We start from the raw sequence: 23,105 nt of genomic DNA on the forward strand, positions 1-23,105 counted from the left end.
ATTAATCCCATTCCTGTAGGAGCTGTTGTGCCACACATCTTTCCCAACATAAGGATCCTGGAATGGGATCATTGTTCACTCAGGTCACTGTAATTCCCCAGATGTCTCATTCCAAAATCCACCTGGTTCCAAGCAGAACAGCTTCAGGTTGGCTGTTCTCATCTTTTTGTCAGTACTCCTCCTCAGAGCTCCTTCAGGTCTGGGCTGACAGGAGATGAGAGAACTGAGTTCTGTCCCTTCTTTTCCTGAAACTGGTTGTTCTTCGCCTTCTGGAGGTACTTAAAAGAGAGGATTCTTTCTTCTCCTTTCTTTTCCTCCTCTTTTACCTCCATGGAAGCCACAAGCCATAGATAAAGTATCAATAAGCAGTACTCTTCTTATGTCAGCTGAAGTCAAGGCCATGAGCCAAGGGAGAGCTGGGAAAAGGCAGGACATGAGCTCCTAGGACTCAATATTCTGTGCATGCAAAGTGCGACCCAGATGCAGGAAAGCAATTAATTATCTTAACACCAAACCCTGGTCTGTAAATTAACCCTCTTCAGGTAAATTAACCTTGGAGCCTCCCCCTCTAGTCTAGTTCTGAATATTCAGGTGCTGCCAATGTCATGATGGGACACCTTCCCCTATTCCAGGGTGCTCCAAGTCCCATCCAACCTGGCCTTGGACACTTTCAGGAATGAGGCATCCACAGCTTCTCTGGGCAAGAGCATTCTAAATACCTGTGAGCAGCCTATTGTCAGGTCCAGTGAGCTTATTTCTCACTCTGTTTATTTTTATACAAATGTATAGAATAAATCAAGGTGTGGAAGTCAAATTTGAGCAGAGGTGGGACTTCCACCTTTGCTTGAGAAGTGTTTGAATTGTTTTCCATTGAGGACTGTTGCTAAAAACCATGACTTGTAGGAGAAAAGCCAGAGGTAGTGCTGGCAGCCCAGACATTGGTTTCTAAGAACTCATTTGGAAGATTCTGGATAAAATCTGCTGCTTTTTGCCTTTTCTGACAGAGGAGATGGCCACGTACCTCCGCTACGTGCGGCGATTAGACTTCTTTGAGAGACCAGACTACGATTACCTGCGGACCATCTTCACGGAGCTGTTTGAGAAGAAAGGCTACACCTTCGACTACGCCTACGACTGGGTCGGCAGGCCAATTGTGAGTTGTCCCTGCCAAATCCCATGCCTTGCCTTCCAGTGCCTTCCAGGTGCTGCTTTCCCAGCATTGCCTTTTTGTTCCCAGTAATCCCAATTAATGCCAGTGAGTTTAGGATTGAATCTTGTTGAATATGCAGGCAATCCTGACATGGGAAGAGATGAGAATCTTGACTCCATGTTTCAGAAGGCTGATTTATTATTTATGATATATATTATATTAAAAGAAAATGATATCTTAAAACTACACTAAAGAATAGGGAAAGGATTTCATCAGAAGGCTAGCAAGGAATAGAAAGGAATGATAATAAAATCTTGTGACTGACCAGAGAGTCCGAGATAGCTGGAGTGTGATTGGCCATTAATTAAAAACAGCCACATGATACTAATCAAAGATGCACCTGCTGCATTCCACAGCAGCAGATAATTATTGTTTACATTTCATTTCTGAGGCCTCTCAGCTTCTCAGGAGAAAAATCCTAATGAAAGGATTTTTCATAAACTATGTCTGTGACAGAATCTTTAAAATCTCAACACAGTGAGATGTCCTGACGTTGTGTTCAGGGGGTTCTTGCGGTGCTTCAAAGTTTTCCTGAGGAACGGAGGCCCCATCCACCTCTCTGGACATTCAAGCCTCATTTTCCCATTTGTGACAATGATCATGATGAGACTGCTAGACTAGTCTAGCACAGAATTGGAGACCAGTATCTAAGATCCATCTTAAAGCAGGAGAATCACAGAAACTCCCTATAATGGTCATGTTCCCATCAAAAAGGTACAGGGGATCAAGGCATGTTTCTGATGGATGTTCAGTGGATATTGAAATCACTGAATGGTTTGGATTGGAAGGCAAGATCATAATGCCCACTTTGTTCCAACCTCCTGCCATGGGCAGGACACATTCCACTGTTCCACCATCCCAGGTTGCTCCAAGCCCTGTGTCTCACCTGGCCTTGGACACTGCCAGGGGTGAGGAAGCCACAGCTTCTCTGGGCAGCCTTGCCAGAGCCTCACCACCCTCAAAGGGAGGAATTTCTTCTCAAATATCTAATCTAAACTTGCTCTCCTCAACTCATGATATCCTGGAGGACACTCAGAGGCTGCCCTGTCAGCCTCTGACTGTCAGCCCAGTCCCACTCTGTACAGTACATGGAAAGGAAATGTGGGAGAAACCAACCTCCATTTAGCAATTCCATGACTCCATGTACACCATCAGCCTGATCTCATTGCATGACTTTTACCATCAAAACCCAGTTAAACTCAGGGAGACCTTAGCCAAAGGATGTATCATGGGGAAATATGGTAGAAGAATCTAAAGCTCTTTGTTTTGGATCATTGGATCATTCTGCTCACAACCCACCCCAAAGAGCAGTAATGACATCTGTAAATGAATTGTCATTGGTGCCAGATCAAATGCCATCAGTGCTAAACTTGGTGCCACTGCTTTAGTGTCCCAACTATATTTAGTGTTCCCCATGCTTACTGTGCTCAACAGAGTTCCTAAGAAATTGTTCCCTTTGTGAATCAAGATTTTCCTTTCATTTTTCTTTAATTACAAAGGCAGTTGATAAAGAGCACCTTGTAAGACAAGTGTGCTATTGCTGACAACCACGGTGGTTGCCATGGAGATCTCGATGTTGGGAGCAGGGATTATGACTTTGGTGAGAAGAGAGCAGATGAAGCTTTAATTTTAACACGTCCTGTTTCTATGCAAGCGTGATTTTTACAAGTGGTGAGACAATGGGATGAGGAAAACAAGTCTGTATATTTTCAGTTGTAATAATTCTGTGTGAGACACACTAGGTGTGATCTGACATCGAGACAGGCACCTAACTGTATCTTCTTAATTAATTTTCACACAAGACATTCAATGCTGGTATCCACCACCAAATTTCATGTCTGTAAATCACAGGGATTTTATAGCCCTGGCTGTAATTCTCCTTGGCTCCTTTGGGCGATTTGATGTTTTTCTATTTCCTACTGGCTTGACAAGGTGGATTTGTGCATGTGAGAATATTAGCCCTAACCAACACCTTATTTTCCAGCCTACTCCCGTGGGATCTGTCCATGTGGATTCTGGGACCTCTGCAGTGACCAGAGACAGCCACATCCACCGGGACCGACCATCCCAACAGGCCCTTCGCAATCAGGTGCATTGCTTGGCTCCTCTCCCAATCCCTCTGGCCCTGGACAAGCACAAGCCACATGGCATTATAGATAGCTGGGGCTGATTCTTGGTCATAGCAGGGACAAATCCTGCATAACTTAGAGATGGCGATTTGAGGAGAATGTTGTCAAAGCAACAGGTTGATGAAATAAGGTATTAACCAGTGGAATTCCTCAGTATCTTGAGCTAACCAGAGTCCACTTTGGAATGGGGTTGTTTTTCTGTAGTTTGTGGGTAAACACGTTGAAGTCAATCATCCAGCATGGTTAAACTCTATAACTACCACATTTTTGAGGTGCTTTTAATCATAGCACATGGACTGTGGAGCAGACTGAGAGTTGTGCTGATAGCCTGTTCCCAGGTTCCCTCTGCCCACAGAGCTTGTGGCTGTGACAGGGATGTGTGTCCCAAAAACATCCATATGTATTTCTTGGAGTGTCCAGTTCACAATGGGAGGGTTGCAGAGCACAAAGGACAGGCAGGGCAGAACACTCAGAAGGCATCACAGTCTGGATGAACTGCCACGGGGAAATTGAGTTTCCCATTTTTTCCTTTCTCATTGTACTGTTTTGTTGGTGTTGAGAGTTTGGGTTTTCTGTATTAACAGAATTCTCAGACATGCAGTAGATCTCCCAGCTGGAGCTGTTGCTGCTCTTATTCCCAGGGAGTGGTTCCAGGTTTATTCTGCTCCAGGTTCTGCTGAGTTCCTCGAGCTGGGGTTTGTGGGTACAGAACCAAGCCTGGGGTGTCACAGCCTGTCTGGGCTCAGCCTTCCTGGGCTCTGAAGGGTCACACAGCTAACACAGGGTAGGACACATCCCAGTCCATCAGCTACAGTCAGGATAACTCCTCCTTGGGCAGTGTGGCTGTAGGAGGCCGGGTTGTTTGCAGCATGTGTGCATGGTGATGAGTGTGGGCTGGTGTGTGAGCTCTGATACAATCATCTGCTTTAATAAATACCCTGACAGATGCAGTAACCCCCTGGTTTTGGGGGGATTGTTCATCCAGCCTCCTATTGTCCACCTTAACCACAGACCTTCACATTGTGTATGTGTGAGGCATCGTGTTTCCTTGACAGCACAGTGACACCTGGCTTCGTTTTCAGGCATTTTAGTTCACAAAGGCACAAAGAAATTCCAAAATATGCAGGCAGCCCCTGCAGGCCTTGTTCTTCTGAGCTGCACAGATAGTCCAGTTCTGGATTGCACAGCAGCTTTTCTCATATTTTCACCTAAACATTATAGGATGATGAATTGTTTAATATGCTACGGAGGAAATCAAGTTCTTCTCACCAAAACAAACAATTCTTTTCTGAAGGATGTTCCCTTAAAGTCTTGAGCAAAGCATTTCTCTAAAGGAAAAAAGCAAAAAAATAAATGTCTCGAGAAGTGAATTAGAGGCATGGGTTTGGGTCACCAGATTTAATGGCCTCATTTTTGTTCTTGGGTCTAATAATGCAGATTCTCTCTTACATTTGACTCCTAGTAAAGAGCTAATGTGGAATCACCTCTTTGTAGCCTTTTCCTCTGGAAAGTGAAGGGTTTTATTCAAAGATGAGTGAGCTTTTCCCCCCTCTGTCTTTAGTTTTGCATGTGATTTGGGGGGGTTTCTGGAATCTTTCCCTGGGTGCACTTTCACTGCTCACAACCTGGGTTTAGTCACTGGAGCCTCTTGTTTCCTGGCCAGATCCATGGTGGCTCATTCAGCTGAGGCCTGAGGCCAACACAGATCTGTTTGTCCCACACTTCCCAGACCTGGGAAGCATTCTTCCCACTGGTCAGTTGGGTTCAGGTGTGCTGAAATCCTCCTGGGTCTTAGGTGAGCACTGGATGTGTTGTCATCAAAGCTGGGTGACTGTCTTGGTTTGAAAGACAGGTGTCTGCCAAGGAAAGTGTGAACCTCCCTTGGAATGGAAAAATTATGACCCCCTTCCCTTTCAATTATTATAACTTTGAAATGAAGGGGCTTTCAGGCAGAGATATGGGGAAAGGATGAGCAGTTCTTTAGCAGTGTGTGTGTGTATAACAAGGCACACACAGCCCAGCTCTGGCACTGACCCCAAACCCAGCACAATCCCAGCCCCAAACCCAGCACAATCCCAGCCCTAAACCCAGCACAATCCCAGTCCCAATCCCAGTCCCATCCCATTCCCAATCCCAGTCCCAATCCCAGCCCCAGCCTCTCCCGCCCGCGGCGCTTTCCCCTCGCTGCAGTTCCAGGCACGGCCACCAGGGGCGCTGCTGGCTGCGGGCCGGGCAGGGGGTGCAGTGATTCCCCCGCGCCTGCAGGGGGCGCTGTGGCGCGGCCACCGTTCCCTCATGTGGTGATGGTGGCTGGGCCCGACAGAGGTTCAGGGCCGCAGCAGGAACCTCGGAGCGGCAGCTGCCATGGCTGGGACAAGCAGATCCCAGAGTAGTGAATGAATGTATCAGAAACTCCGCAGCTGTAGCAGGAGCTGCGGGGTGTCCTGGCAGGTGGGGGTGGGCAGTGGCCGCCGGGCTCCTGAACATGGCCGTGAGAGGCTCCCTTGGAGCAGGGAGGGGGGCTCACAGTCCTTGTTTTTCCTCTTAGGCATCTCACTAGATGTTAAGGGTCCTTTCCAGTTTGATCAGATGTTAATAAGGTCCCAGTCCTACGTCTTCTCTTACGAGCAAAGGCTCTCCCCCAGTAAGGAAGAAGCACTACAGAGCTGGGCTCCAGCAGTGGCAGTGAATTCTCCCCACAGTAAACAACAGCTCAAACGTTCTCCCCCGATGCTGACAATGAGAGGGGAGCTGCACCCAGCCCCTTCCCTCACCTAAAATCTCGTGGTAACTCTGCCCTTCCCCAGAGAAACCCCTCAAGTAAGAGAGTAGCCAGCTGCACACTTTCCCTTCCTCCTCCTCCCAGCCACATGTTTTGTTCTCTTAAGTATCTTAGCAACAGATGGGACAACATTCCCTGAGAGAAAGAAACAAAAGGAAAAACTCTAACCCCCAACAATGACCCACCTGAGCTTCATGTGCAAGTGCAGAGTGATTCTTCTAAGAAAATAAATGAAGTTCCAATAATTTAAATCACCTGGTGTTCTTCTGCTGGGGGCAAAGAGGAAACTTGTTGGCCAAAGCATCTTATCTACTTTTCTGCAGAAACCCAAAAAGCCCCCAACCCTCTCTTCAGTCAAGCAGGTGTGGATGTTTCCTTCTGCACTGCACAGGTGAATCAGCGTGTGGAACTGCCTTTGGGTGAAAATAAATGTTTGGCTTTGGTTTATGTTGCAAATTTTAGTTTAAAAAGATGTATTTGAGGGAGGTTGAGCTTTGTGAATCCCATCTTGCTGCTGAGCCAAGTGCTCTACTGTGTGTGGCCTGACAGACATAGTTAAATACGGTCAGTGTAATTGTGGCTGTGCTGAAATCCATGGAAGTGAAGCTGTTCTAAAGAAATTATTTCCAGAATAGATCTTTCCCTTCATTCAGCAGCTAAAGGAGATGAAATCCACTCCCACAGTGGATCACTGCAGCCACCATGGAAGTAAATAATGAGGTGCACTTGGTAAAGGGGAATTTTAGCCCAGCTAAAAGTGCAAATGCCTTGCTTTCTGCAAAGAAACTAACTCACTAACCAATAGACCTTAATTTCTTCTCCTCGTTCACGTTTTGCCCTCCCTTCTGTTTCTTTCATGCTCCTGAACTCCTGAGCAGGCGTCATCGGATCGCCGAGGGGAGTGGGAGATCCAGCCGAGCCGGCAGACAAATACCTCGTACTTGACATCTCATTTGGCTGCAGATCGACATGGAGGATCTGTGCAGGTACCTCTGCCTTCTGTTGTGTGCAGCCCTTGTATTAAACCCCCTGAATTCTCCTCAAATTGCAGCAATGTTGGGGTCGGGAGAGCAATTTCACTGGTGCTGTCCCATACGTCATGCTCAAACCATGGTTTGGGAAGGACCCAAGCTGTGATGGCCAACACCATGGTTTTTACTGTTTCAACAAACTTTTTTTAGGTTTTTTTTTAAGTTTTGAGCCCAAATTTGTTAAACTGAAAACAGAAAGGAGTGGCATTAGTAGATCTGGTCTATAAAGTACCCTCTATTCTATCTTGGAAATGCTCTAGGGCAGTACAGGCAGCTGAAGTAGGATTTGTTGTACATAGTCCCCATTAATATTGGGAAGAGTTGAGCTGTTCCACAGCAGATCACCACCAGTTTGAGGGCACAGTGGGCACAAACCCTTCAGAGGGTTGGTTGCACTGCCAGGAGATGAGCAAAGGATGTGCAACAGACAGTGTTGAAGCTGACACTAACAGTGTTTTTAAATTCCTGAAAAATTCCTATTTGTGAAGCCCTACATGTCCTGGTTGTCACTCAGGCTCGCTGAGGGATTTTCTGGCACTAAAGCCAGAGTGAGCTGGCTGGACAAGCTGGAGAGAAGGTGCAGGAGTCATCCAAGCAAACAAGAACTCTGCTATCGCTGCCTCTTTGGCACAGCTTTGCTGTGAGAGCTGGCTCTGCTGTCAGACACAACACCCTGAACAATGGCTCTTTTGAAATGGGAATTAGTGCTTGGAGCAGGACAGAGCTGAGCCAAGGAGACAGGTAGTGCAGGATGTCCCTAAGGAAAATGCAGATTAGGTTGACATTTTTACTCATTCTTGATAGATAGTTGGGTTTAATGTGGTTTTGGCTTGTTTAGCCTCGGTTCTCTTTTAATTTAAAGATATTTTAGTGAGTAACAGAAAAACAAAAATAAGTAGGACCTGATGAATATGCAGCTCTGCTGTCAGATGTAAGCAGAGAGTAACCTGGAGAAGTGTCCAAGGTCAGGTTGGGTGGAGTTTGGAGCAACCTGTTCTAGTGGAAGGTGTCCCTGCCCATGTCAAGGGGTTGGATTAGATGAACTGTAAAGGTTCTTTCTGACACAAACCAATCTGTGATTGTACAATTTCAGCACTCAGTACAGAGTAGGTGTTCTTATTTACTTTTTTTTATGTGAGTGTCCTGTTCCACAATAAAAGGAGCCTACAAGTCCTACAAGTGAGCCCCTGCTCCCTCCTAGCAGCCCAAAGCAAAATGGCTCTCCTTGTGTCGTAGTTAGCTGCTTTTATGTGTTAATGTTCTTCCCACAGCCTGAATTCCCTGGACATTCTTCATGGGCAAGTGGGGAGAGGTCACTCATAGTCCCATCATGGAGGCTTTCTCTGCCCTGCCTGGCTGTGAGAACCTCCCCAGGGACAGGGCTGCTAGCACAACACGTACAGCTCTTACAGGAATCTTTCAGCTCATGTATAACATATGTGAGGCATGAATAAAAATCAGACTGGTCCCTCTCAGTGAGGGGAATGTTTCCTTGTGACAGGAGCACTGAAGCAGCCCTAGGAATTGGATGGGAAGAGTTGCCAACCTGAGTAGTTTATGAGCTCCTTGTGCCACTGTAAGCACTAAAATTCTGCTTATCTGCAGTTGACAACAGGAAATGTGCTGTGTGTGGCTGCTAAGCTGCAGAGGCTGGAATTGTTCCTCAGCAGACACCCCAGCTCATGCTGGACTTTGGCAGGTCAGCAGCTTTGAGTCCCCATTCCCTTTAAGGCAGAATTTGCCACATGAAGATGAAGTGGCAGCATGTGAAAAGCAGGGAGGAAAATCAAAGCCTTTTGTAACATGGAATTTAACAAGTAGCTGAACAAAGTGTGGGAAGAGCCCTGTGAACAACACAATTAAGTGCCAGTGCTCTGCAGATCTGCATGGGAAGCCTGGGGGTCTGGAGAACTCAGGGCAGCCCAGGCATGATGAGTAAGGAAAGGGGTAAAGACCAATGAGTTGTCACTCAAGGAGAGCACCATGTGAGCCAAGTTCTAACCTGTCCTGGCAGAGCCCAAGGGGCCTGTTTGGCAGAAACAGCAGCTCCTTGTAGGACTGAAGTGTTCAAAATTAACATAATGTGCTGACTAGGGGGCATCTGCTGCAAGGGCTTCCTTCCCTTCATCCCTTGTGGTCAGATCATCCAGAGCCACCAGGAGTTCTGGGTACCACCCCTACCCCCACCCCATGGAAAATGCCTCCTTTTACCTTGTTGAAAGGCTAAGAGGAGGAACAGGATGGAGAAACCAGGTATCCTTACAGCTCTGGAGCCAAGAGCAGCTCCCAGTTTTCACAGCGAGATGCAGGAGCCTGTGCTAACATCCCGGTGAAGCATGGAAGGGTCAGCCAAACTTTCCTCCCATGCAGGATGCTTTGGGGCTTGTCAGATGAAGCAAGAAATTCTGTGGATGTCTTGATTTGAAAGACCGGTGTCTGCCAAGGAATATGGGAACCTCCCTTGGAATGGAAAATATTACTCTCTTCCCTCCCAATTATTATAACTTTGAAATGAAGGGGCTTTCAGGCAGAGATATGGGGAAAGGATGAACAGTTCTTTAGCAGTGTGTGTGTGTATAACAAGGCACATAAAGCCCAGCTCTGGCACTGACCCCAAACCCAGCACAATCCCAGTCCCAAACCAAGCACAATCCCAGTCCCAATCCCAGTACAATCCCAGCCCCAATTCCAGCACAATCCCAGTCCCAAACCCAGCACAATCCCAGCACAATCCCAGCACAATCCCAGCCCCAATTCCAGCACAATCCCAGCCCCAAACCCATCTCAAACCCAGCCCCAAACCCATTCCCAATCCCAGTCCCAATCCCAGCCCCGGCCTCTCCTGCCGCGGCGCTTTCCCCTCGCTGCAGTTCCGGGCACGGCCACCAGGGGCGCTGCTGGCTGCGGGCCGGGCAGGGGGTGCAGTGATTCTCCCGCGCCTGCAGGGGGCGCTGTGGCGCGGCTGCCGCTCTCAGCAGTAATGGCAGAAGGGATGGAAAAGGAGCTTCCTTTGCAAACCCACAGGGACAGCCAGTCCCAGTGCCTCTCCAGATGGTGAAATGAGCTGCAGCACAAAGCTCAGAGTGGCAGCTGGAATGGCAGAGTTAGCACACCTTGGTGGTGGCAAACAAAATGTAGCAGAAACTCCACAGCCATAGCAGCAGCTGCAGGGTGTCCCAGCAGGCACCTGGTGCTGGGTTAAAGTGTGCTGAAAAAGCCCGAGGCAGAGACAGAAAACAACAGTAGAGTTGCACTCTCCGGGAACAGGGAGGGGTTCAAGGTCCCAGTTTTTCCCCTGAGGCACCCGAGTAGATGGTGAGGGTCCTGCAGTGCAATCAGATGTTAATAAGGTTTCAGTCCTCTGGCTGCTCTTACAAGCAAAGGCTCACCCACAGTCAGGAAGGAGCACTGCAGGGGCTGGACTCCACAGTGGCAGCAGATTCTCCCCGGGTTAGCAACAAGTTTATTGTTCAAAAATCTTGTGCTGCCTTTCCCAAGAGATAAGCCCCCAGATAAGAGAGTAGCCAGCTGCAAGCTTTCCCCTCATTGGCCACTTGAGCTGGATGGTTATCCCTCTAATGGAAAGGCTTGAGTGAGCCATCATCTCAGGTGTGAGGCAAAAAGAGATGAGAGACTGTGTCAGTAGCTTTGTAGCAAGGATGTAATTCCCAAAATTGGCTAAGGAATGAGACTCAAGGATTGAGGCTTCTCCCCACAGTCCTGTCAGGCAACAGGACTGAGCTGCTCACCTGTAAAAATGTCAGGAGGAAACAATCAGCATAGTACAGCTTGTGTGTGTAGATAGGGCTGGCAATCAGTGCTCACACCAGTGCCTGCACTCCCAGAGGGGCGTCTCAATGCCAAGTCATGGGCTGGGCACAGGAATGTGAGCAGGGGAGCACACACACAGGCCCCTGCCTGCTGCTCTTCCTTGGCTGCTCCAGCCTGAAGACTCCAAGGCACCCACAAAACTCAGCAGCCTCCTGAGAGGGTGAAAAGAGACAGGAGTAAATGGTTATTTGTCAGCTTTCCCATTCCCTCAGCAGTCCTTGCCAGGGAGCCTCATGAACAGGGTGTTCCTTTGTGTTGCAGGTGGTGAGCTCAACCAACGGGGAGCTGAACGTGGATGACCCAACAGGAGCACACTCCAACGCACCCATCACAGCGCAGGCGGAGGTGGAGGTGGTGGAGGAAGCTAAGTACGTTTGCTTTACAACAGGCTTTCCACTGGTTGGTCATTATCCTTCTCCTGCGAAGCGAGTGGGGACATTTTTCTGTGGCAAAGTCCTCAGTGCTCGTGTCCCATGCCCTTTTCCGTGCCTATTGCTGCTTTTGTGCATGGTGCCTTCAGTGCTGCTGCTGCTGCTGCTTCTCTTTGACACTTGTCATGCCTGGAGAACATAACTCTTACTCAGAGCATGTATTGCCAGATAGACATTTCAGTAGCACAGATACCAAAATCCTGGGAGCTGATCTCAGGAATCCCAGTGAGCAGCCCCCATTGCAGAGGGAGAACACGCTGTGCTTTTGTGCTGAGAGTGTAGGAGTTGCTTGAGCATAGCTCAGCAAAGAGATCATTGGTCTGAGAGTTGTCACTTCATTTCTGGCTGTGAGAGGTGCGTGACAGGTATCCAGAACAGGCTGGAAGTAACTCTTGTAGGGATGGGTTGTTCTCCCTGGGGGTTCTCTTGGTCCAGCCCTGAGAAGCTGAGTGAGAGGAACCAGAAGTAGCTTGTGGAGGAGAAAGTGCTCCCTCTAAGCTGACCTACCTCTCCTGTAGCTTGTGGTCAGGTGTGAGAACTTCTGTCAGAGCTGCTGCTTTGACCATTTTGGCTCTTGTCCTGTATCCAGCACCATCATGTCACCTTTTGCACCTTGTCACCACCTCTGACCTAAACCAGGACCTGTCACTGCAGGGTCACCACAGAGTTCTGGCACCCCCCGAGCAAGGGGCCAATAGGCCCAGGGCTGCCTTTGAACTGGTCAGTGCTGAGACATGGCCCAGCTGCCTGGTTATTATTTGACTGGGTGATCCTGGTGCCACTTGTCCCCCATTGTTTGCCTCAACCTGTGCAGGCACTTCTGTACAAAGAGAAAAGTGGCAGGTGTAAGGAAGGGTGTATGGATGGAAAAGGTCCCTAGGTGTGTGTCATCTGTGCTGGTTGTCCTGAAGGTCTTCTGCTCTCTGTTCCCCACTCCCTCAGGGATTCCCAATCCCTCGGGAAGCCGTGTGTGGGATCTTGCTCACTGGTAGGTGGCCTGGCCTTGATCCCAGCAGCCACAGACACACCTTCTCCTCCCAGCCCAGGAAGCCTCAGATTTGCTGCAGGCTCCTCATCAAGCTGGGAGGGTGGGGGAGATCTTGAGGAGCAATTTCCAGAGTGGGCAACATTCCTGTTAGATGTGGGTTGTGTGGCCAGCAGAGACCACCAGCTTGGCATCATGGGCTCTGAAGGGGGTCCCCCCAGGCATGTGGCCCCTAGGATGGGGCACATTGTCATCCTCAACAGTTCTGATCCAACAACCCAGCGCAAGGAAGAACCAGGATCATCTCCAGCCTATGTTGTTTGTGCAGTGAGGCCAGGTCCAGCCCCACTCTTGTGTACTAGGGAGACATCAAGCCAGGTGGGAAGGAGCTGTGCCACCCAGGTCCTATCCCTCTGCACATGGAGCTGTCCTGTCTCTCTCCAGCCCTTGTTTGTGTGCTCCCAGTTCGGTTTTGGAGGTGCTGGGAAGCAGAGCGTATGCTGCTTTGCACTAACAGGTTTGGGGTCTCTTGTAATTCCCAAGCATAGATCACTTCATTCTGTTTGCCACAGGGAGGGCTTTGTCTTTCCTTACATCTCTGATCACACAAGAAGGACAAAGGACTTTGGGATTCTGCTCTGCAGGAAAGGGTGCCAGGGAGAGCTGGCAGGAGCTGGAGCTGGGCTCTGTGTTTTGAGATGCTGTGCAGTAGTGGGATGGGCTTTCCCTGGCACTCCAAAGGCAGAGCTGTGCCAATGCTCCTGCTTGGAGTGTGCTGGAGAAAAGCTCTGGATTCTGGCAGTGGGTGTCGCTGGAGGGCAGGTCCCAGGTGCAGATCCATCATCAGGCCCTTCTGCTGCTGCTGGAGCTGCAGGGGACAAGAGCTGATGGTGGCCTGGAGTTCCTTGTTACCCCAGCCCCAGCTGAGAACCCGAGGGCTCTGGTGCCTCCGTGGAGCAGGTGTTGGTCAGAGCCTCGTGCCCTGGAAGGAGTGGTGAGGGCAGAGTGGTGTGAGTGCTGGGGCGGGCGGCGGGCAGGCCTGCTGTGTGTCTGCCGCTCTGCACTGCATGTTTGCATGGCTGCAGTGACTCGCTTCCATCCCACCTCTGTGAACTAATCGCTCTTTCTTCCTTTCTGTGTTTTTTCTCTATACTCTCTGTAGCTGCCTGAAAATGCTCAACTTGTGGTGAGTCCCTCTCTCCAGTCCACATGCAAGGGGGAGCGGACCAGACTAGACTGGGGTTGGCAAAACCAAACCCACCAAACGCTAAAAAGGCACAAAGTCAAAGCCAACCCAGAGCCATTTTGATTTTAGGACCATTTGCAATATTGGGGAGGGCATGGGCTGTGTCTGACCGGCCACACTAGGCTGAGGGATTTGGCTGATCTCTGAATGGATGGATGCAAAATCAGATTTGAATCCTTTCCTATTTGGCTTTCCATCTCCCCCAAACGTTTACGTCTGTGAGCAGATGATGCCTGATGGAGTTGGGCAGAGTCAGGCCAAGGCTGGCTGAGCCTCTTGCAGGAATTCCTCACACAGACGGTTACAAAGGGAAAACCCTGCACTGAGTGTTGAGGAGAGGGGCCAGTCAGTGCCTTGAAAAGTCTCCTCTTGGAGAAGCACAGGCCAGAGAGGATGGAAGGACAAGGCCAGGGAGTCCTCATTAGTGACAGAGCCCCTACTGAGAGAGGACGGGTGGAAGGTGGCTCCTTTCCAGCCAGCTAAGGTGCAGGTGAATGGGCTTCTCCAGAAAAGAAGGGGTGGGAAGGTTGGGATTAGCACTGGTCCAAGCCCAGCTTGGGGTTTTATCAGACCTTTGAAGCTATAGTGTTCTAGTCTTAGGTTGTCCCAGGAGGTGCCCCTGGGGAAGCCACGTACCCAGTAAGTGAAGGGCCATGCAGACACTCAGATGAGTTTGTAGGTTCCAGGATGGGCTAATGGGTGGAAATTGCTACAGAGTGAGGGGGCCAAGGCTGTGTGTGGCGAGGAATGTCCTTGTTGGATGGGAGACTGACTCTGCCCTGCTCTCCATAGGCATCGCCTCCAATACCTCTGGCATCTCTGGCTTCTCTGTATGTCGTAGTCTGGGGCTGTTCTCTTGGGCATCATCTGCATGCAGAGAGATCACGTTCTGTAATTGTCAGCCTGCCTTATCCTTTTATTTTGGTGTTTTGCCTCTGCCTGTCTGAACTGCCAGGACTTCCTTTCCTGAACCCTTCCCTGGACCTCGGAGTAAGAGCCTAAAAAGACAGTCACAAGGAAAACCAGCCAGAAGTCAGTCAGCTCCCTTTGTTCAGTGCCCAAGGAGTCGAGTGCTGCTCAGCCCCTTCTTCCCTTACCCGCTGCATGCCAAACCATCACTCATGCATCCTCCATCCTCTCCCTGTGACGTCCCCCTTACCCACCATCGCACAAGCCATGAAGGAAGGTGGCTACTGTGGGACAAATACTGCAACAGGCTAAAGCAGGAGATGGTGGCGAATGGCCAGGGATAACAAAATGCCAGAGCAGTCCTGGGGTGGGGGTTTCAGCCTGGGATGGGGGTGCTGAGGTGGCAGACAAACACCTCAGGGTGGGTGGGCAGCAGTGGAGGCATCACTTGCCCTGCAAGGACAAGGGCTTTGCATTTCTCCTCCCAAACTGGGCCTTTTCAGGAGCCTAGAGACAAATCATGGACATCAGTCCATGCACTGGGAGCAGTCCCTCCTCTTGAGGGGCTGTGGGAGCTCTCCATGTCACGGGGAGAGTTGTTTGTTCTCCCAAGCAGTTGTTCTGTGCTGGCAGGCTCAGCTCATGGCAGGTTGTGCTCACACATTGCTTTTGCACCCCAGAGTGAAGCTTGTGCACCCAGGGACAAGTATCTGCATGAGAGTTCCTCTAGTTCTGAGAGGACAGGGGTGTAAAGCTGACACTCCATGAAGGACCCAATGAAAAATAGTTTGGAGAAGATGTTAGAGTGGTTTGGAATGTTTTTAGCCTACAACAGATGGTTGTAGGAAAAAACAGTCTTTGCATCCTCATGTTTGCCTGCCAGAGCTCAGGGAGCATTTGAACAACACACTCAGGCACATGGTTGGATTCTTGGGGCTGTCCAGCCAGGAGTTGGACTCAGTGATCCTTGTGGGTCTCTTCCAACTCAGAATCTACTAAGACTCGGTGGTCTACTCTGGTTGTTTATCCAAGCATCCCTTCCAGCAGTCTGAAAGAGCAGTCTTCCAGCATCACCCAGGCTTCTCCAGGGACAGCTGTCCCAGCAGATGGAGAAAGACACATAGCTTGGGAGGACTCTCACAGATGTGCAGAGCATTCCTGACAGTGGGCTCAGGGTAGAAAGGTAGATACATGTTCACCACCAAGGAATTCTGCAGGAAGCCAGAAGGAGTTTAGGCTCTGGATGACTGTTCCCAGTGTATCCCGCAGGGAACCCACCGCTCCTCACGGTTCAGCTGTGTTGGGCGTTCCTCTCCCCACCTCAGCCTCCACTCTCCATCCTTCTTGCTTCCCCTAATCCTGTGCACCACCCTCACATCGGATGGGGGAAGAAGCAGGGGTTCTGCATCCCAGCACTGAGTGATTGATCCAAGGTGGAAGCTCTGGTTATCTTGAAAGGTTCAGTAAAGAAACCTGGTCCCTGAGCCGAGGTCTCTTTGGAACTTGTTTTGTTAGTGAACAGTAGTGAAAACCGTGTGTCTTGTGGCTGGGAAAAGCAGCCAGAGCTCACCTTCCCAGTCCAGTTCCTCTGGGGTGGGACAGAGGGAGTGCAGCACCTGGGTCCCTGTTTTACTGCTTTCCCAGATGGTTCCTTGCATTCCAGTGGAGCCTGGGAGGGAGAAGCCCAGCTGGCTGTGCCTGGTCTCCCAGTCCAGGCTGGTGGTGTCATCCACCCACCAGCACCTGGCCCCATCCTGGTGGGGCCCAGGCCGGGCAGGCAGAGATGCTGTTGCATGAGGACAAGTGGGGGGACGGCAGGGACATCATGGGGACATTGTGAGGACCTCACAGGCTGCCAGGCGTGGGGCTGACTCTCCCTCCTTGTCCTTTGTGCCTCAGGTGCTGCTGCTTCTTTAAGAGGAAACGGAAGAAGACGGCTCAGCGTCACAAGTGACCGGTGCCTCCTGGGCCTTGCAGGAACCACCACGCCTGCAGCTCCTGCCCTGTCTTACTGGAAGGAGCTTCTCTTTAGGAGGAGGAGGAGGAGGCATAGGAGGAAGAGAGAAAAATGAAAACAGAAAAAAAAAAAAAAAACCAAGTGACATTTTAAACCAAAAAGAGAAGAAAACGTTCCAAAACAAACCACTCTGGGGTGGATCTGCTGAATGGTCTCCCTCATTCACTCCAAGCCTGAAGCTCCTTTTGGGACCAGGACTGTGGCTGGCTCAGGTCTTGGTCGCCCTGGGAGGGGGGCTGGCTGGCTGACCCTCCTTCCCATTGTTTACGGTGAAGGCATCGTTGACGCAAACCTGAGGACTGTGCTTAGTTCCTGCTCACTTTCCTCCCCTCCCTCCCCTGCACTCTGCTCCTCTGTCCTCCTCCCTCCTTAATTAAGTGAAGAAATTCCATAGGCTCGATTGGCTGTGGAGAGGGCAGGAGGATGCAGGGCAGGCAGGAGAGTTGCTAGGAGAAGGGCCTGACTGCTGCAGCAGGAAGAGACAGGTTCTCTCTGTGGCTCCTTGGGAACAGTTACACTGTAATGTGCAAGCTGTGAGAAATTTGCAATCTACTGTTCCAGTTAGGGTTTTTTTTCTGGCTCCCTTGACACCTCCCTCCTGTGACAGTAACAGAGCAGTGTGGATTGTTTTAAAGAAGCTGACGTCGTTGCACTTTTTATTATTTTTAGCATTTACAGATGCACATTGTATCTGTGGATCTCTGCGTGGCCACGCCAGCGCAGGCAGACATCCAGCGGGGAGGATGGTGGGGTGCACGGAAATGCCCTTGGTTGAGTGGGGATGTCCACAACCCTCGTGCCAGTCTGGGGCTCCTGACGCCCACCTTGGGCCGCGCGCTGAGGAAAGCATACTTGAATTTCCAATCACCCTTCCTAGCTGCCAGTGAATGTCCTTTCCATGGTTTCCTACACCGTGCCTGACCCAGGTGGCCGGGGGAGGCGAGGCTGATGCCCGGCATGGGCCAGAGGGAGCAGTGTGGCCTTTGCCAAGCCAGAGAAATTTGTGCTGGTCTAAGAGGTAAATCAGGATTGAGGCTCCTGGGAAACAGCCATTTCCTGAAGCGTGGGCGTTTCTGGGTGTGGGTAGCCAGGCAGCCTTCCCAAATCCCTCCTTGGGCTGGTTGGGAACCTTCTGCAAGAACATATTAGTGGGAGGAAAGCATCCCCAGCAGGGGAGAGGATACTTCATGCCTTAACACTGATCCCATCTCCCGGTGGTCAGATAGGTTTGACTGGAATCTCCTTCACATCCTCTCTGTGAGCATCCCACCCTTGCTGCAGCCACGCTTCTCCTGCACCACTTTGAGCCAAACCAATAGCAAGGAAAGGGCTTGGGGTGCTTTGCACACCCAGAAAAACACTGAAATCATGCATCCAACTGCAGTGTTTCCCAAATTGGAGATGAGGCTGTCAGGGGTTACTGGAGAGATGACAGGGCTGTGGGAGAACCAGAGCAGCTTTGGGAAGGTTATAAGTAATTTGTTGGACTTTGTCTTTCCATGTGTGACACTAGATCAGGCTGGGATAGTTCAGTTGTCATAAACTTGGGCCTGGCTTACCCAAAAATCATGGAGAGCATGAAGGGAGGAAAGGGAGAGACTAGATCTCATTCTTGTTTATTGGATTTATGCTAAGCTGTGTAGCTTGGAGTTCACAGAGCAGCATTGCCAGGAGGTTCAGTTTGCCTGGCTGGGTAGGAGCAGGCTTAGAGGACACGAGATCAGCCTGGGCAGCAAGCTCTGGGCTTGCTCCTCATGCATTCCTGAGTCAGGCAGACACTGGTGTGATGCCAGGGTGGAAAAGCCTCTCTCCTAGCCAGGATCCCAGCAGGGCAATCTCTTCTCCATTCTCGGCTGCGTTCTCTCCATGCCTTATCCCAGAGAGCGCAACGGAGGCGCAGAGCCCTCGGTTCACACATGCACCTCCTTCCTTCCCCTCAGCAAAGTGCTTTCCTCCAGCCAGGCTGTGGGCTGGGGTGGGAACAGGGCAGGAAGGGCACCACTCACCTCCCACAGGCACGTGCCAGGTGTGCAGCCCTGTCCCCTCCTGCCACAGGGAGGACACGGCCATGGGCACATTCCACCTTTCTCCCTCCAAACTCCTCCGCTGCCAGTGGTTCCCAGAAGCTGCGTCTGTGGCACAGGCATTCCTCTCTCTGCTGTAGGAAACCATGGTTTGGCATCTTGGGAGGGTGTCCAGGGGCAGGGGCGCTCCCAGGGGAGCCGCCCTGCCCACTGCCCACAGAGCTGGCCCTGAGACACTTCCGTTGCTGCCCTCCCAAGCCCCACTAAGTGCCTGTCACCAGAACTCGATTCCTTCTGCATCTCCTGCCGTGTTTGGTCATTCCTCGCTGCCTCCACTCAAGGAGCAGCTTGTAGTTGCAGCATATGTAAGTGTTTGCAGGGTGAGGGAGGGCGGGGGGGAAGGGGGCCATCTCAACAGGTTTTGTTCCTAAATGTTTTTGGTTTCTTTTGTTTTGTTGTTTTTTTGGGGGTTTTTTGGTTTTTGGGGTTTTTTTTAAGTGAATGTATTTGATCGTTTAGAAACTTTCCTGACCTTGTTTTTAAGTGGGTTGGTTTGAAAGCTGTTTCATGGTGACCCACTACAGCTTCTCTCCAGAGATACGGTGTTCTTTTAATCCTACAATGATGTGTTTGTAGGGGAGGACTGTCCCCCCACGGCATGCTGGTAATGCTCACTTGTACCAAGCCCTCTTGCACTATAATCGTACGTTGGACTCTTCAAAAAAAAAGGGCAAAGATGTGGGGTGGCTTTTTAACAAAAAAAAAAAAAATTAAAAAAAAAAAAAAAGAATATAAAGCAAGTTACCAGCAAGTCCTGTGCTTGAGGGAACCGCTGTCCCCGGGGAGCTCGGAGGTGACAAGGAGAGCAGCCAGACTGAGCCAGCCATGCTGTGGTAGGATGTAGGGCATTAACCTGGGCAATCCCTCCTCTCCTTGGCGGGAGCAGTTGGCAGCCAGGAGGCCCCAGGCAGGGGAGGGCTCCTGGGGGCTCCTGGTGCAGGTGCCTCTGACGCGGCTCTCGGCCCTCCAACGTTGCGATGCAGTCTTCTGAGGTATCAAGTGAGACGATTTTTTTTTTTTTTTTCAATAAAACATTGCACTGCTGCATTGTTCTCCATGAATAGAAGTATTTATTACCTCAGCCTGACCATGGCACTTGTGTTTTGTCTTCCTTTGGCTCTGCTGGGCGCTTGTGTGACCCTCTGTTCCCTTTGGAGAGGGCAATGCATGGGGTGGGACCTTGTGGGACCTACTCAACACTTTGTGCTTTACAGCCATGGGTGGTTCAGCCTTATGGAGCACGGCCAAGGCATGGTGGTACTGATGTCCCTTCTCCTGGGCACACACATTCCCACTTCAGCCATCCTGGAATGCAGGATGCCTTGTCCTGAGGCAGAAGGGACCACAGGGAGAGGGGTACTGGGACCTGCCCCCTTGGCAAGGCTGTGGGATAAAAACTGAAGGAAGGAGTGAGAGAAGCCCTAATTCCTCTTAAATACCATTGAGAGGCCGGGCTGGAAGCCCACAGTGGTGTTGCAGATGCCTATGTTCAGCTTAGCACCATCACTGAACGTGTCACTGCCCATGGCAGGGGTTAGATGTGTAAAGGTCCCTTCGAACCCAAACTGGTCAGTGAATGCAAATCCTGCACTTAGTTGAACATGTGGGAATTAGGTTTTCATCAGGTCTGGGGCACTGTCAGTCCCCACAAAGATAAACCTCAAAGGTGGAGATGTGCATTCCAAGGGTCAGGGAGGGAACCTGAGGTTCATCTCCTTCACCGAGCGCACGTGTCCCCAGACAAACTTTTGGAAGCAAGAAATGAAAGATCATGCTAAAGATAATACATTTAAGGCTGGGAATTAGGGGGGAAAATGTCACACGAGAGATCAGAGTGTGGAGCAGGTTCCAAATGTGTGAACACTTTGGTTCAGGTGTCTCTGAGCGGGTACAGCGCCAGCTGCTCCCAGAGGTGCTTTGGCTCTCGGGTGGCATCTCTGCAACGCACCCGCTCAGCCATTGACCGCAGCCATTCAGCTCGCCGGGGGCCGCGGCTGCTGCTACTGGGGACACACCGGGCCCGAGGACAAAGCGGGGACAGAGCGGGACACAGCGGGACACGCCGGAACAGCGCCCCCGGCCTTCCTCAGCCCCGCCCTCCGCCCGTGCCCATTGGCCACCGCCACCCTCGGTCCCGCCCCTCTCCCGCCTCCTCCCCCTTAGTGCCCAATCATCGTGGCGTTCCGCTCATGATTGACAGTGCCGCGGTCGCCCAGCGAGGGGCAACGTGGCATACTCCCGCGCTCCGCCCGGCCGGAAGGGGCTACTCTACCCCCCCTGTGGGACCCTGTTGGTCGCGCCCAGGCGGGCGGAGCGGGCGGGCGAGCGGTGCGGGCGGGGGTGCGGGGCGGGCGTGGCCGGATGCCGGCGGCGCGGCGGGCGCTGTGGCCGGGCTGCGAGCGGCGCAGGATGAAGGTGCTGGTGGCGGCGGCGGCGCTGGGCGCGGCCCTCCTGCTCCTGCTGCCCGCGGCCTCCCGCGCCGACGAGCGCAAGAAGGGACCCAAGGTCACCGCCAAGGTCGGGGGGGGCCGAGGCGGGGCCGGCGGGGGGGATTGGGAAAGACTCCGGGGGGTGGGAGCCCGGATGGGGCGGGGGAGATCTGGAGAGGGAGAACTTGGGGTGAGGGGCCCTGGATGGGCCTGGGATTGAGGGGCCGGATGGGGAGGGTGGGGTGAGACCGTGAGGGAGGGAGGGTCCAGTGCGGGGCGTTGGGGGCACCTGAAAGGGGGAGGCGGCCTGGGGACAGCTCGGCCCAGCTCTGGGGAAGCTGAGGGGGGAACTGGGCTGGGGAGCCCAGCTGGGGTGAGTGGTGAGACTGCTGGGGGGATGCAGCCCGGGCTGTGGGGCACCAACCAACCTCATCTTGTGAGGGTTTGGGCCTGGTTGGAGTTGGTGAGTTGGACTTTTGGGGGTGGGTTGGCCCAGCAAGGTGAGTCTGGCTCCCCTGATCACCCTAACCTTCCTCCGCCCCCCCAAGGTGTTTTTCGACCTGCGGATCGGTGAGGAGGATGCAGGCCGTGTCGTCATCGGGCTCTTCGGCAAGACAGTGCCCAAAACTGTGGAGAACTTCATGGCCTTGGCCACCGGAGAGGTGAGGGGCCCGTGGCACCCTGGGCCTCACCTGCCCCTGCTCAGGTCCTGCTCGGTGCCCTGGGGCAGTGCTGGGGCCACGGAGCTCTGGTCTGTCCCTTCGCCTCACTCCGTGTTCTTCCTCCACACCCCCAGAAAGGATTTGGTTTCAAGGGCAGCAAGTTCCACCGTGTGATCAAGGACTTCATGATCCAGGGAGGAGACTTCACCCGTGGTGACGGCACTGGAGGTAACCTGGTGGATCCAAGCCACTGTCTTGGAGTGAGGCAGCAGCTGCAATTCCAACCGCTGCAGGGCTGTGCACCAGTGTAGAGCTGGAGCTTGGTGGAATCACGTGGGCCTGGAGCTCACAAAGACATGGCCTCAGAGCAGAACTGAGTGCTGGGGTAACTGGGAGCCTCCTGCCCCGCTGCCTTGGCATGACACCCCTGCCCAGCCCCTGGCGTGTCTGGCTCCCTGCAGCAGCCCATGGCTCATGCATCCCTGTGGCATCAGTGCTAGTCCCTACTCTGGAATTGCTCATTCCCCCACCCACCTCGTTTTGGAGCTACCACCACCATCACCCCTACCTGACATATTCCATGAGACCACTGTGGCCTTTTTGTCCCCCCCTTTAGGAAAAAGCATCTACGGGGACCGTTTCCCTGACGAGAACTTCAAGCTGAAGCATTATGGGCCGGGCTGGGTGAGCATGGCCAACGCTGGCAAGGACACCAACGGCTCCCAGTTCTTCATCACCACCGTGAAGACGCCGTGGCTGGACGGGAAGCACGTGGTGTTCGGCAAAGTGCTGGAGGGAATGGTGAGGCAGGGAGAGGGAGAGGGGTCGGTGCTCTGGGAAGGGCTTGGCCGAGCTGGGCCAGCCCAACATCCCACTGTCACACTGTGCTCCACCAGGACGTGGTGAGGAAGGTGGAGAGCACAAAGACTGACAGCCGGGACAAGCCCCTCAAGGACGTCACCATCGTCGACTGTGGCACCATCGAGGTGGAGAAGCCCTTTGCCATTGCCAAGGAGTGACGGGACCAGGCCCTGCCAGGCTGTGAGGGGCTGTGGGACAGGGCTGCTGTGCTTCCCCTGCCCTGGGGCCACCAGGTCCTGCTGTGTCCCAGTGCCAGCCCCTCTCCCTGCTGCCTCCAGCCAGTGGGACAGGGCACAGGCTGCTCTTCCATCACTTTTGTAAGAAGCACATGCACCAATAAATGTGACCAATGTGTTTTTTAAACAGCTGCCTCTCTCCTGCCTTCGGAGGGGTGCAGATCACTCTGCATCCCTCAGCCAGATACACCCCTCAACCTTCCAGCCCCCCTTCCAACCTTCCTTTTTTATCATCTCATCCAGCTGGGAGCAGTGCCACAGT

The 23,105-nt window shown here is 52.0% G+C and overlaps 2 protein-coding genes across 3 annotated transcripts in view; both read left to right on the plus strand.

Annotated features, from left to right (window-relative positions):
- The window catches only part of CSNK1G1 (casein kinase 1 gamma 1), a 98,281-nt gene extending 81,326 nt beyond the window's left edge, over positions 1-16,955 (plus strand). The window contains exons 10-15 of one of the 2 annotated variants that reach the window (XM_066558585.1): positions 1,005-1,153; positions 3,195-3,299; positions 7,000-7,107; positions 11,245-11,351; positions 13,562-13,585; positions 16,454-16,955. In XM_066558585.1, the coding sequence (XP_066414682.1) occupies positions 1,005-1,153; positions 3,195-3,299; positions 7,000-7,107; positions 11,245-11,351; positions 13,562-13,585; positions 16,454-16,508 (548 nt within the window). In that variant the 3' untranslated portion in view covers positions 16,509-16,955. The remainder of the gene's footprint in view (positions 1-1,004; positions 1,154-3,194; positions 3,300-6,999; positions 7,108-11,244; positions 11,352-13,561; positions 13,586-16,453) is intronic. The other variant, XM_066558586.1, reaches the window with a different exon arrangement.
- A 4,048-nt stretch (positions 16,956-21,003) lies between these two features.
- Positions 21,004-22,970, plus strand: PPIB (peptidylprolyl isomerase B). Its single transcript, XM_066558610.1, has 5 exons — positions 21,004-21,172; positions 21,633-21,746; positions 21,881-21,974; positions 22,363-22,547; positions 22,643-22,970. The coding sequence occupies exons 1-5, from the start codon at positions 21,017-21,019 to the stop codon at positions 22,763-22,765; spliced, it is 672 nt and encodes a 223-aa protein (XP_066414707.1). The 5' UTR covers positions 21,004-21,016; the 3' UTR covers positions 22,766-22,970.
- Positions 22,971-23,105: the final 135 nt, after the last annotated feature.

This window comes from Molothrus aeneus, chromosome 13 (assembly GCF_037042795.1).
Source record: "Molothrus aeneus isolate 106 chromosome 13, BPBGC_Maene_1.0, whole genome shotgun sequence".
Classification (NCBI taxonomy): Eukaryota; Metazoa; Chordata; class Aves; order Passeriformes; family Icteridae; genus Molothrus; species Molothrus aeneus.